At 34.5% G+C, this 14,489-nt stretch overlaps 1 protein-coding gene across 1 annotated transcript in view; it reads right to left on the bottom strand.

Moving 5' to 3' along the window:
* The window catches only part of hop (tyrosine-protein kinase hopscotch), a 251,815-nt gene that overhangs the window by 139,483 nt on the left and 97,843 nt on the right, over nt 1-14,489 (bottom strand). The window contains exon 7 of the mRNA XM_090401853.1: nt 10,835-10,992. Coding sequence (XP_090257979.1) covers nt 10,835-10,992 — 158 coding nt within the window. The remainder of the gene's footprint in view (nt 1-10,834; nt 10,993-14,489) is intronic.

The following is a 14,489-nucleotide window of genomic DNA, read 5'->3' as shown; positions in this document are numbered from 1 at the left end:
GTTGAAAAAGCAACTGAATCAGTAAAGAAACAAGGAAGATAAAGAGTGCTCATCAGAGGAGGAGGACAATAAAAAGGGAAGAATGCCAACAGGTGACATTAAAAAAATGCTGCACTACTGCAAAGAGTTTCAGTTTTTGGCTACGAAGTGGCATCCCAACAAAGCTGAAATGAACAGACGTTGTGCCTTGGTTGAAGACAAGTGTCTGAATCAGCTTAAAAACATTCTGGAAAAAAAAGAGAAGTTCAATCAACTTTGGACAGATTTCTGACTTCTCCTTTAGCAAAGAGACAGAGGCCAGCTACTGAAGAAGAGGAGACTTCACTTGAATAAACTTTGAAAATTTGGAAGAAGAATAGTAAAAACGTTGTGTACATATTTTCAGTTTAATAAAGTGTATATAATAGTGTAAAGATCGTCAGCTTTTCATTCTACTTCTTTCCTTTCTCCTTCATCTAATTGGGTAGCTGTTCATCTCAGCCTTAGGTGAGTTTTTTCCCTTTTATAGTGTGCTTTTTACTATTTTATAAAACTTATTTTTAAATAGTAGGCAGCATCCAGAACGAATTAAATGATTTTCTATAGAAACCTAGGGAGAAATCACATTTCGGCTAACAAATGTGATTCCAGAATGAATTATCTTTGTTAGCCGAGGTATCACTGTAGTTTCTCTCTTTACGAATGTTTCTACCCAAGAGGTTCTCAAACTTCTCAAGAGCAAATTATCCAAGAAATTCTTTTCCTTACTTTCTCACTGTGTAGATTCAGGATACTTCAAATTTGAGGATAAGATCTTTAAACAGAACTCAGGATTAGCTATGGGTAGTCTGCTCTCCCTGGTACTTGCTAATATATTTCTTGAAGACTTCAAAGAAAAGGCGATTAATTCCTCAACATTTAAAACCAAAATCTGGTACCATTTTATAGATGATATTTCCCTCATTTGGGAACACGGTGTAAACAACCTCGATATTTTTCTAGATCATCTTAACAACTTTCATCAGAAAATTAAATTCACCTATGAACTAGAATCCAACAACTGTCTTGCTTGTTTGGACTTAAAACTTACAAGATGCTCTGAAAATATTAAAATCTCAATTTTTAGAAAGTTCACACACACACAGACAGATACCTTCATGCTTCCTCCCATCACTACCCTCTGCAGAAATTTGGTATTATTTCAACCCTGGCACATCGAGCCAGATCTTTATTAATAGACGAAACGGAAATTAAAAATGAACTTAATTTACTAAAAAGAACCTTTCTCAACAATGGCTTCACTCTTAAGAACATTGAAAAATTTATCTCTCACCGTCGTTCACCTACTATTGAAGATTCTTCTTCCCCAAGAGCATATATATCTTTGCCATACATCAGCTCCCTCTCTCTTAAACTGGCAAAAATTCTTAAGAAGTTCAACATTAAAACATATTTCACTATGTTTTCTAAAGTAAAACATCTCCCTCTTCAGTATCCAGGAGTTTACAAGATCATTTGCAAATGTGGCAAACCATACCACAGTCAGACTGCTAAATCTGTCCTTTTACGTATTGAAGAACACAAAAGAGACATATCCTACAATAGGACCCATGCCAGCGCTCTCTCTCAAGCCACGTTCTATTCTCCATAAACTCTGATGAAAGCTGCCAACACCTCATAGACTGGTCCCAAACGTCCAATATGCATACTTGTTATGATGAACTCGAGAGAAGGATACTTGAATCTAAAGAAATATCCCTCGATTCATCCCATATGAATAACAGCCTCAGCTACAATTTATCTGATTCACACATTTCTACCGTCCAGTACTGGTGCTCTCACAATAGCTCACACACGTAGTTTACTTCAATTGGAACTTCAGCACTTTTCCTTTTTAAACTGTACTACAGTTTTTTACATTAGATCTGTTGTTATTTCATAATGTTTCTGTTATTTTTTATATAATTCTTTGTATTTGACACCTGAGGAAGTTGATTTTTTCAACGAAACTAGTAGTGTCTCACGATTAAACCTTATTCTTTTTTATTCTCGGTGTTATAGTCATTTAAACTATACTAATATTCATAACATTAACCGAGTAAATATGAACTTCGATATATATATATATATATAAATTAAGAATAAGCACAACGAAAACACAGAAACCTGTCACTTCAGGATTTTCAAAATTAGGCAGGGCTAAAAGAGTTCTGCCTACTCCCAGAATAAAAAGACAGTAGATGACTTATTATATTTTTACACTATATTATTGCTTATCAGAATAATTTCATATAAAAACATAGTTTTAATGAGACATGAAAAATACAAGATATCCACCCTCCATAATCTATACCAGATTGAAAAAATGCCACAGTTGGTTCCCAAGGTATAGTTCTGGTTATATATACCACCCATGGTATGTGTGTGTGTGTATATATCACCCATGGTATAAACGTGTGATAGTTTTACCTTTTATGGGTGGGATTACACACACACACATATAGATACAAATGAATAGTCTTCTCTCCAGTGTTCTAAAATATTTTTGAGAGTGAGGACTATATTTAGTGATACTATGGTATCTAATGGTATCTTTATTTTTGTATTCTTGGAAAAAGCTATATGTTTTTTTTCAGTTTATGATCCTTAAGCTTCCTATATTAACTACCTTACCAGCCATTATGGATCAAATACGCATCCACATACGCTTCGTATCCATCATATATTTCAATGTAATATCAACGGTATTACAATTTTAATATGCACTTCGCATCCATGGTAACTTGGACGTATATAACGTCCTGGCCAGTAGCGTGGAAAATAACTGAATTAACTATATTATTGCTCTCATGGTCTAATTCAAGAGTAGTCATTTTTTTCTATCTAAATGATGCTACATAAGTTTTTTTAAACCATTTTAAGACATTCAAATTAACTTACAGAATTGATTTTCATTGCTGAGTATTTTGCTATCAAGTCAGACAACATGGCATGTAAAGAGAGAGAGAGATTAAAAAAAAAAAATATATATATATATTGTGTAAAGGTGGAAAGAGCTGGAGGAGGCCTTTGTCCAGCAGTGGACAGAAAATGGCTGAAAAGAAGAAGAAGATACAGGAATACCTTGTATAGCGCGGTTAATTGGTTCCAAGAAGCGTCCGCGCTATGCAAAACCGCGTTGTTCGAGGTCTATTTATAAAGGTTTTCAATTTAATTTATTACAAAAATTTGGGATAATAAAAATGTTTAAAAACGAAAAACAATTGCTATTTTTATTAACTAAATAACAAATAAAATCCTTTTAAACTGATATAAAATTTGTAGTAAACAAAACAAACATTGCTTCAATTTTAGCATACAGTAATTTGTAACTAAAAAAATTTTAAATTTAATATTAAATATTAAATTTAAGCATACAGTAACACTAAAAGACTGCTTTTTACTAAAGTAGTCTTTTAGCATTTGTTGAACCATCCTTGTCTTCTTTGTCTCTTCAAGTACAGTACTAGATCTCTGTAGCATTTGATGGCATTATTGAGTCTTTGTCTCACTTTGATGCTTCTTTCCAAATTCAGGTCGGCATTTATGAGAAAGTTGGAAGCTTCGTCGATTTTATTATTATTATTATTTGACAGGGAGTCCAAAGACTCATTGAGGGAGAGTGTGCCAACAGCATCGAACGATTATCCCCTTCCAACTACTAACCGTGCTCAAACTTACTTAACTGAGCCATTAGTAGCAGAGGCTCTACCAATCGACCAACCTTTATAAATGTGTATATACATGCAGAGATGTAAAGATACTTCATTACATATCTCAAAAGGATGAGCCCAAACCTTGTGATCGAGCAAAATCTATAAAAAGTAGATTTGGGAGAAAAATTTTTTTAAAAATGAAAAATTTTTCTCACAAAAGTTGAAAGGTCAAAGGAAAATTCTTCAACCATGACATCAGTGGGGTCATCTTCGTCTTCTTCATAGGCTTGTTGTTGTTCCAACTCCAAAAGGGTTTCATCATCCAGATCATTTGAATGAGAATCAATACATTCGTTCACATTGTTACAATCTAAACTTGTAAAATAAAGATCTTTGCCCATCTGCACAATTTCTGTTGAGATTTCCTCTTTCTGTGTTGAAAAGGTAACAAAGTCCTTTGAACAATGTGGCAAGATATCATGCCACATGGCTCTAATGTTGTTTTGAGTCACCTCTTGCTGAGATTCATAAATATTTTGAATGGCATCTTTTATACTAAATTTCTTCCAAAATTCACTCAAAGACCAAGAATCTTCTTCTGCTGCAGCTTTAATAGCTTGAGCAAAAGTTCTTAAATAGTAAGCCTTGAAAGTGGAGATAACGCCTTGATCCATCGGCTGCAGATTTGATGTTGTGTTTGGAGGGGAAAAACGAATCTTGACATTTTCATCCAAGTCAGTCAACAGAGTTGAATGGCCTGGCGCATTGTCTAATAAAAGCAAAATTTTGAAAGGAATATCATTCTTTTTACAATGGCTTTTAACTTCACAGAAAAAACAAGTTTTAAACCAGTCTTCGAAAATTGAACGAGTCACCCACGCTTTTTTTTTTTTTATTCGAAAGCCAATGAACAGGTAAATTGTTCTTTGTAAAGAACAATTTACAAAGAGCCCTTAAGAGCTCTTGGGTTTCCTGCTCTGTACACTAACAGTGGCTTCAATTTTAAATCACCTGATGCATTACCTCCTATAGTTCGCCCACCGTTCGTAGGTCCCTGCTTCGCATCTTTCCAAGAAAAGTTTTTTTGTTACTCCAATAGTGTCTTCTTTGTTTTGTCTCTCTTCACTCATACTTAAATAATAAAAAAAATATTAAATACTAATATTAACGTAAATAATGAAATACCGCGGGGAAAGAACATGTCTATGTGAGAGCCAATTGAATAACTACTGCATAATCGTGGCTCTCGACTGTCACTTGTGGCACCTGGGAGTCGCCGGTCAGTGCTGAGAATGTTAGGGTAATAATAAAACCCGCGTTGTTCAAAACCGCGCTATACAAGGTATTCCTGTATATATATAAAATGCAATACTACTTTAACTAATTTAAAATTTCCTCAGGATACCCTCCCCCACCACCTACAACTATCCTTGTCTATACAAGGTCTAGTTTTGACTGTCCCGACACCAAGCAAGGCACAAGGCCCAATGACGAGCTGTCAACAGTGGTACATGATTAGGGTATCATCTCCCGTAGCTCATGGAATACAGGGTACAGCGGTGTGCCATTCGCTTGCCAATGCTACTTGAACCCCAACATTGAAACTGGATGTGATAAGTGCTACCATTGCCCTGTGGTTAGTCTATATGAGCATAGAGTCAATGTCAACCCCAGTCATCAATGAAGTGGTTGGCCACCATTTGCTCACCGGGTGCTGGTAAGTCCATTGATGGTATGCTTGTGGCAGACATGATATGGCTGCACTCAAGAATCCTAGAGTTCTTACCACTTAAGCGATAGTATGATCTATCTTAAGCCGATAATACGTCCATAATCAAAGTTGGTAAAGATCGCCACATTTACCCATGTTCATCGATTGCAATACACTGCTGGGAAGCCCCGATGTCTGCCTCTTTACTGTATACAATCAGTATGGGTATGTTTCACTCTGCATGGGAGATGCCAGTGTCAACTTCCCATCAACCCTATCACTAATGTTTTGTCCATTGAGCATATATGAGCCAGGCAAAGAATAAAATGATCAAAAGCAAAACTAAGCTTCAGTCATGAGAGTGCAAAATAAGCTGAAAAGAAGTTGAATAGTATGTAATTCACTGGATAACTAAGTTAGTTTCAATAAGGAAATACCGTGAGTAGACATATTACTTACTATTATAATAACGGAATTAACTCAAGTAAACTATTCTTTATTCATAAAATTTTCGCCTGAATATCACAGGCATCATCAGTATAGGTACAAAGGCTAATTAAACAATAACTGTTATATTCACAAAGCACCACCAAGGAAATTTAACCTTAGCTACTTAGGTTGTGCTTCGCGAACATAACAGTTATTGATTAATTAGCCTTTGTACCTGTACTGATGATGCCTGTGATACTCAGGCGAAAATTCTACGAATAAAGAATAATTTATGTGAGCTAATTCCGTTATTATAATAATAACGGAATTAGTAAGTAACTAAGTTAGTTCAGGACTGTTGAAATAACATATGAAAGAAACAGCCAGAAATATAATTGACAATAAATTATATTCTTGTTTTAATCCTTGATCATACACTTTCAAACTGTGTTTGCTTATGAATAATATATATTATGCTTGACGATAATATGATTAATATGATTTCTCGTCAAGTATAATATACTTTGTCAACCAGTGAAATACTTTCTACAGTTATCTCCTAAAGTATTTAATAATATGGTGATATACCATTTGCTGCTTGCTTGTGTGTGTATACACACGCATATAGAAATAAATGACTTCTACATTGATAGAAAAGAGTAATTAGGATGAATAATGACCAATCTCTCACCATTCACTCTGCCTGCTCTTATACTAGTGCACAGTTTCTGATGCTTGCATCTTTCTACAGAAACTTCCATTGCCAATGTTCATCTGAATTGGCATAAGTAATTCCTCCACCCTTCGTTAAATCCATTGAAATGCGCAGCAGCTTCTCAATTCTTCTTCACAGTTTAACTTCAAACCCACTGAAACAAACCGCTTCCTCCTCCACATTTAACCATTCTACTGCTACCCTCCAGAACAATCTTCAAAAAGCCTGTGTTTCAAAAAGAAATACACAATATAGCTCTCTCTTCAAATTAAATGTGAATGAGTTCATTCTTGTACAACTTCTTGTGTACAGAATTATCATAAAAAACTTAAACTTGGCATCTTTCTGGGTCTGACCCCCACTGAGAAGCATATTTATGATTTACAATTTTCTCGAAAACTCATTTTTTCATGAGTACTTTATACTGTCTCTGAACTCATAGTTCATGTTGCATAATAAAAATACACCATATCTACAACCCTCTTAGCCAGAAACATTTAGTGTTGTTTACTGCTCAAGACAACTTTTCGATTGTACAACTGCTATCATTACGTCAATTCCAAATCTGTTCAACTTCAGAATACTGTTCTCATTTTAGAGTAATGAACTATAATCACCCTGCCCCCCCTTGATACTGTAAAAATTCGATGCAACAAGAATACATTTTTATATAACAAACACATCGAGTTTTTACAGTTAGGCAGAATCCAGAACACCCGGATTCTGCCTAACTGCAAAATAGTCCTTTCTTTTAACATTTTTGTATTGTGTATAACATATGTACAGCCCAACAGGAATTAGCTATCTCTTTGAACAAAAGATGCAAAACTTTCAAGCCTAAAGAGAAACGCTCTACAGTCGGAACGCCGTTTGAAAGTTTTTTTTACGAGTTCAACCCTAAGTGACCTCAAAGTCAATGCAAAAAGGGGGCTGCAAAATTCAAACGGATGTTCCGCTGACTGACTTAATGAGATTAGAACACGAAGACGGAGAGGAAAGGGCTTGTCAAAGGTTCGAGAAACAAGGAATCATATGACAATGTAAGGGGTTCGCATAAGTCCATGCAAGGAGTGCACGGGGTTTAGAAAACTGAACCCCAGGGTCTTGAAACTGATTAAATATAAGATGGGACTTCCAGAGACAGGGAGTTTTTTTCTGGCACAGAGAAGAAATGAGCATATGAGGAGACGATTTGGTAGATAGGCCTGAGAGTGATGTCCTGACGTGTCAAGGAGGGAAGCTATGCCGTGAGCCGTCATTCAGCCCAGATGACGAATCAGCTGAGGTACCACTGAATTTGTCTATGAACTGTTCCACTTATCTAAGTCCGTGAAGGCCCTGACAATTAGCAACCCTTTGCCAGTGTATCAACATGCCGATAAATCATCATCCACATCCCGCGAGACAACCTGATGAACGGCCGGTATCCCAAGGATCTGAAGGAGGAGAGATCGAAAACACAAGACGAAGAAAAGAAAATATAGGAAGTCGCAGCCAATGGGATCTGAGAGTGCAACCCAACAGAAGACAGCCCATGTAAGTTAAATTATTGTTTTGTTTTGACTGTGCGAAGCTATAAGAATAGGTTGTAGAAATTGGAAGAATTGCATGTATAGGGACGTGAATACCTAGAATAACCTTGAGAGACTTGCTCTGCCTGAAATTTGATGATTGCATTTAAGAATGAATATAGCTTTGATAGTTGCATCTAAGAAAGAGTATAGCTAATTCCTAGGAAGTATTTTGGGTTATGAATTTGAAATTAACGCCTGTATGTAATCTTGTATGAAATTTTAAGTTTAAAATATGTTATACTATTCGTAACATATCCTTAATGCCGATTGTTCAAGTATTAAGTTGTTTGTTAAGTGAGAATTTCTTTGAGCCAGATAGATAACATAATGCGTGCCTTATATAGAAAAAAGAGAGATATATGCAGGTATTAAGAAATTGGTTAAGTGAAGATTCTTTTAGCGAGATAGGTAACATGATGTGTGCATTGTATTAATTGAAGAGAGATATGTGCAGGTACAAAGAAGTTTATTAAATGATAATTCTCTAAGACAGATAGATAACATAATGTGCACCTTGTATTAATTAAAGAGAGATATATGCAAATATTAAGAAGTTTATAACCGATAACTCTATGAGCTAGATAGATAACATGATGTGTGTCTTGTATTAATTTGAAGTAGAGATATATGCAAGTTTGTCTTTAGAGTTTCCTTTTTTGAATTACAGAGGATCACCTCTGTTTTATAGTGTATATTATATGCTTGTTTGATGACCATTAAATCCCATGTTGTATTTTAACGAAGTTTTTGCCTGATCTTATTTTAGTTGCAATGCATTGATCTTAAATAAAAAACGAACCTAAGCGGGAAACATTGATATAAATAGTAAGTGAGAAAAGGGCCAGGACTGCAATGCAAACAATTAACTTGGGGACAATTAAGAGATTATGTTGTGGAAGATTTAATAACCTACTGGAAGTACTATATTTCTTGCACCATATTGAGGCATGGATGGCGCAGTCATAAAATCTAAATAAATTTTTCCATTGCTCTCAGGCAGAAGAAGTAGAGAATACAGAAGGCAGGAATCTAGAGTACAAAAGGAGGAACGTGTAAGATTAAGTGACAATATTATAAAATAAACCCCCCGATTACAAAAAGCGAAATAAAATCCAGGATAAGAATATATAAGAAAAACACATAATTTTACAATACTATCCAGAGAACAAAGAACAACAAACAGATGATATATAATCCCTCTCTGAGTAACTCATTTCAATCATTTTTTTGATACATTCTATTTCTGCAATATGCATACATACAAGTATTTTCGTGGCACCTCTTATGGATTATTCCCGATCATTTTTCTTTATTTTTCTTTAAGCTTGTAAAATCATAATCAGGCGATTGTCCACCACAGACAGTTCAGCTTCAAACTTAAAAACTAACTTCCTGTCCCCTTTTTCATTTCATCTAACTTTGTTCTTTGGATTAGCTTTCATCATTCTGTTTTCCACAGGGTTACCAGAACTCCAGATGTTCAGAAAGAGCAGTAGATTTGTTGACATGATGCAGGTTTTAGAACCTCTCATGTATAAGTTACACACATTTCTAATTAAATATTGGTTCTAATTTTCCACTAAAAGATATGTGCAAATTGCTATAGTCACCTAGAGTGCACTGAAACATATTTCTTCATTTGAAGAGAATATATTAGTTTGCACTATTCTACAGTCGTCTCTTTTTTTTAAGATCGACACTATCACTTTCATTCCCATCTTCATCATTTTCTCTTCTCCCTTTTCTTGCAACTTTAATTCCCTCTCTCAAGTACTCATATTCTCATTCTTTCTTGTTCTTCCACATATTAGTGGCTCTCAGTTCTCTTTCACTGCACTTATAAATACTACTTTTGTTCTGAGTTAAACACACTTTTCTAATTAAAGTAACATCATTGCAATGATAATTTGAATTTTTAAAAAATTTAAACTTAATAATATATTGTCCCTTTGGCTTCAAGTTAAAAAGTATTTCTTGTAAATTATTATGGAAACAAAAATTTAACAGAAAACATTAATTACAATATTCCTTTTAAACTCCTTATTTTATTATCATAGTTTATAATATCTCCTGCCCCCCCAAAGTAATGAAACTTTTTAGTTTGCCAGTCTTTGAATGTGATTTGAGCATATTTACTTATAACACTTGGATGAAGGTATAAGGATTATGCAGCTGAGTCACTCCTCCCCCCACCCCCCGATCTTTCTTTGTAAAATAGATTGTAGTTATTATTCGTGACACCTCCAAGGAGTCCAAAGACTCATCGCCGGAGGATACCCACTGTACACCTCTTTGTCTCCACCACTACACTGAATCTCTACATCAACGGCAACTACTGCCCACCACCACAACTACTTTTTTTTTTTTTTGGTCTGTAAATTGCATGTACTCTCAAGGGCCGATTTGTCTGCATGCAGGATGAAAAATCCAAATTTTTCATGAGAAAAAAACCCTGCTGCCTTCAGATGAGATCGGCTAACTCACCTTTAATTGAAAAAGTCCATATAAAGATTCCTCCCATCATGACGAGAATTGATCTTAGGCCTTTTCCAATTGAAGAGCACAGCGTACTGTAGTTCTTCCAAATGCGGTAAGGAGGCGCTTTTAAGTTACATGGGCATTATGGCATATATACGTAATACAGTATTACTTAGTAATGCTGTGACTTTATTTATAATTAGATTCAATAAATACATCAAACTACATATGAAACTTAACAGAAGTTACTTACCCTACTGGACCATGGCACTTTAGAACACGTAATCGAAGAAGTGAGGGTGTTGGCAGATCTTTACAAACATTGAATGTCCATTTTTCCATCAGACGGTAAAAGCCATCCAAAAGGGAAACAAAAGAATGCATCTGATCAATTCCTGAAAATTTCAAATACTGAAGAAGAAGAAAACAAAAGTAATAATTTCAGTCACAATGAATAAACCAAATTGAGGAGGAAATTAAATGCTTATAGTAGCTTATATACTATGAAGAAGAAACATATGATTAAATAAATAATATTAAGATACCTTAAATAAGTGACATGCAAATATTTTAAACTGTAATAAAGGCATTAAAGGATTAACTTACAAATGCACCATACTGTTTTTGTATAACAGCACTAGGTTCAGTTTTAATCACAGCACTTCTGCTGTGTGTATGTGTCAAAGAGAGAGAGAGAGAGAGAGAGAGAGAGAAATCCATCTTTCCTAGGAAGTTATAAATGCTTACCTCATTTATTTTTAAGGAGATATACCTTAATTCAGATTCAGGTAACTGAAAAGTGGCAACAACTTTTCATTGGAAAAATTACAATTATAAAGGCAGTCACAAAATCAGAAAGAAGCATTCATTGCCAATATTTTACTAATGTTGGATTCTGTATGAAGAGAGTTAAAATTATTAATACTCCTTACAGAATCCAACATAATCCACCATATCAAAGGCTACATTTGTAGATATTATTTAATGTAAATCTCTTGTTATAAACTATTATTCATGTAATTAACTTTGAGTTTATTTTATTTAATTATTTAATCTAAGATATGTATAAATATTGGAAAGAACTCTGTATAAAAATAACGTTCAGATTATTTTATTTATTCCTATATTAATAGTAGAAGGATTTGTGTTCATCATATTTAATTGTATATTATTTGAATTGAAAAATATCCTTTTATTTTATTTCTGTATGTAAAGGTAAAGTGTTATTTAATGCTTATGCACTGCTCTAATTGTTGTCATGGAGACAGAGTTAAAAGTAGAAAGAGCGAGCGTGGTAGCGCATGAATTATGGACGTGAGATGGAATTGATATAAGCTAGATGGTGAGAACAAGTTTTGGAGGGAAAAAGGAGTGAAGGTATATAAACGGAAAGCGAGAGTAAACAAAAGAGGAGTCGGAGACTCGAACAGTCAGGAGTCAGCAGAGCAGTCAGCACTAGAACTGAGGAACTAGGGACTGAGTGCAGTTGGTACACTCAGCACAGTAACGACACTTAGAACAGTACAATAGAGATGAGGAAATTATTTATTAGCAGCACAGAGTTAAGTAAGAGGCTGTAGTAATAAGAATTAAGTGCTGTAATTAGATTACGAAGGATCGAGATATAAATTGACTACTCGGAATATTGATATGGAATTCTGAAGTTAATGTTGAATTCCAGAGCTTCCAAGGAAGATTAGTGGAAAGCTGATTCTATTGCAAAGTAGTATATGAGGAATAAGTGAATTTTCTAGTGCAAGTGTGTCTGCATTTGTGATGTGCTGAGATTAATGATTAAGTTATTTTAAAGAAAATTACTTTTGAAATGTGTAGCTCCAGTGTGATAGTTAACTAAAGTTTTAAGTGTGCCTCAATGAATAATATGTGCAAGGATTTATTCCGGTAAGAACAGTTGTACTTTATAGCATTTTAGAGTGAAGTTATAAGAATTAACTCCTCCTGTTAAATCCTAATATTAACTGCGGTGCTTATGCTGAAATTAACCGAAGCTAGAAGATTAATAGTCCCCCCCCTTAAAGTGATAACTACCTCATGACTGAACTATGCGATTTCTGACTAAAGGATAATTAGAGAATACAATTGTTACAATATTTGCTGTGAATTTCAGTGATATTGAACTTTAGAACTATCTTTGTTTGTTAGGGAGAAATCAGATTTTAAAAACTCAATGTTTGATACCAAGAGTTGAGTGAATGTTATGAGTTGTTGAACAGAGTTAATTTTGCATTATCTTGTATCCAAAGTATGCCTATGTTTATATTATATAACCCTGCATTAAATGTTTTGTTTTATTGATTTCAATTTGTTGTTAGCCCGATTCTTTTTCACTGCACCGTTCATAAAATTATTGGACCTAGCGAGAACCTTAAATGTTGATGTTAAACTCGGCCTATATATAAAAATCAGACTGTTAAAAGTTAATTAATATTTGATTCCACTATTTTGCATAGACTAATCTGAATATAGGGTGGTGCAGTATAATAGAAATTTCCCTATATTTGGCTTTCAGTTGCTGATTTTACTCAGAACCAAACTAATCAACATACAATTAATTAACCTTAAAAAGAACAACGTTAAAACACAATGGTGGATCAAAAGACAGGATGTACTATTACTACTATGGAAGGACGATCCAACAAAATGGCGCAGTCGACAGGATGTGATTTCTCTAAAATAAGTTAAGCAAATGAATAAATTTCGTGTGATAATAGTAGAGGAACTGATACCAAAAACTTTAAAAGCAAAATTAAGCAAATCACTGTGAATTGGTTGTGAATCAGAGTCAGGCAAAGAAATAAGTAAATTTAGATTTTAGAATTGAAATTGTAGTTAAGAATTTAGTTTGATAGATTATTATGGCTGTATCATCTAGCTCAAAAATGGAGGATAGTGAATTTTTCCGTACAGTGAACCCCCAACAGCTCTTTCCTCAATTCTCGGGAGAAGAATCAGATGATGTACTATCTTTCTTTTCTTTCATTGAAAAACTTAGGGAAACAACAATTTGGACTGATTTTCAGTTGCTGATTTTACTCAGAACCAAACTAACAGGCAAAGCGAAAAGCTTCCTACATTCCTCCCCAATTCTAAGAGAAACCTCAGATTACACAAAATTTAAAGAATTGCTAATCTTGGAGTTTTCTTATAAAAAGAGTCCCATCCAAACTTTGAGGCAGTTTTACAAATGTGTGCAAGGTGATAAGGAAAATGTAACCAACTACTTTAATAGATGTTGACCATTGCTCAATCCATAAAAACCTCCACTGAGGAAAAACCTCATCTGGAATGGATTACCTTCCAACAATTTAGATTTGGATTACATGATAAATTAAGGGAAATAATCTACAAAAGGCGAGCTAAAAACTTGGAAGGGTGTTATAATTTAGCCAGGGAAAGAGAAAGAATAATAGAAGAAATGACCCAGGTTTCTTCCATGAGACAATTATTAATGCAAGACTGCAATATTGTAGTCCCCTCCTCTTCAATTCATTCTCAAGTGCAATTTAAAACGCTCTCATGACAGAGATACTGATTATCAAGAGCTCCTCAATGGCAATAAAGTCTTACTGATTAAAAAAGCATGGATAGAGGATCATCAGTGGTACAGAGAGAAGGGAAGGGAAACCCTTATGTCAGATATAAAACAGACAACAGATCTTGAAATGATTAAATATGCTAATCATTATAAAGGAAATGAACCAGATTTACTGAATTATAATACCTACAAGATGCAAAATGTAGCAACTGCAGAAGTGAGGGGAAGACTACCCTTGTCACTTGTACGAGGATTGGTTGAGGAAATCCCATGTGACATGTTGCTCGACACTGGAGCTCATGTGTCCATCATCCCCTTTTCCTTGGCAAGAAGGTCCATTGATAAGTTCCCT

The sequence above is a fragment of the Typopeltis vanoorti genome, chromosome 12 (genome assembly GCF_054136105.1).
Source record: "Typopeltis vanoorti isolate ZY-2024b chromosome 12, IOZ_Tvanoo_1.0, whole genome shotgun sequence".
Classification (NCBI taxonomy): Eukaryota; Metazoa; Arthropoda; class Arachnida; order Uropygi; family Thelyphonidae; genus Typopeltis; species Typopeltis vanoorti.
The sequence above is the reverse complement of the archived record's forward strand: the minus strand, read 5'-3'. Positions and strand labels throughout refer to the sequence as shown.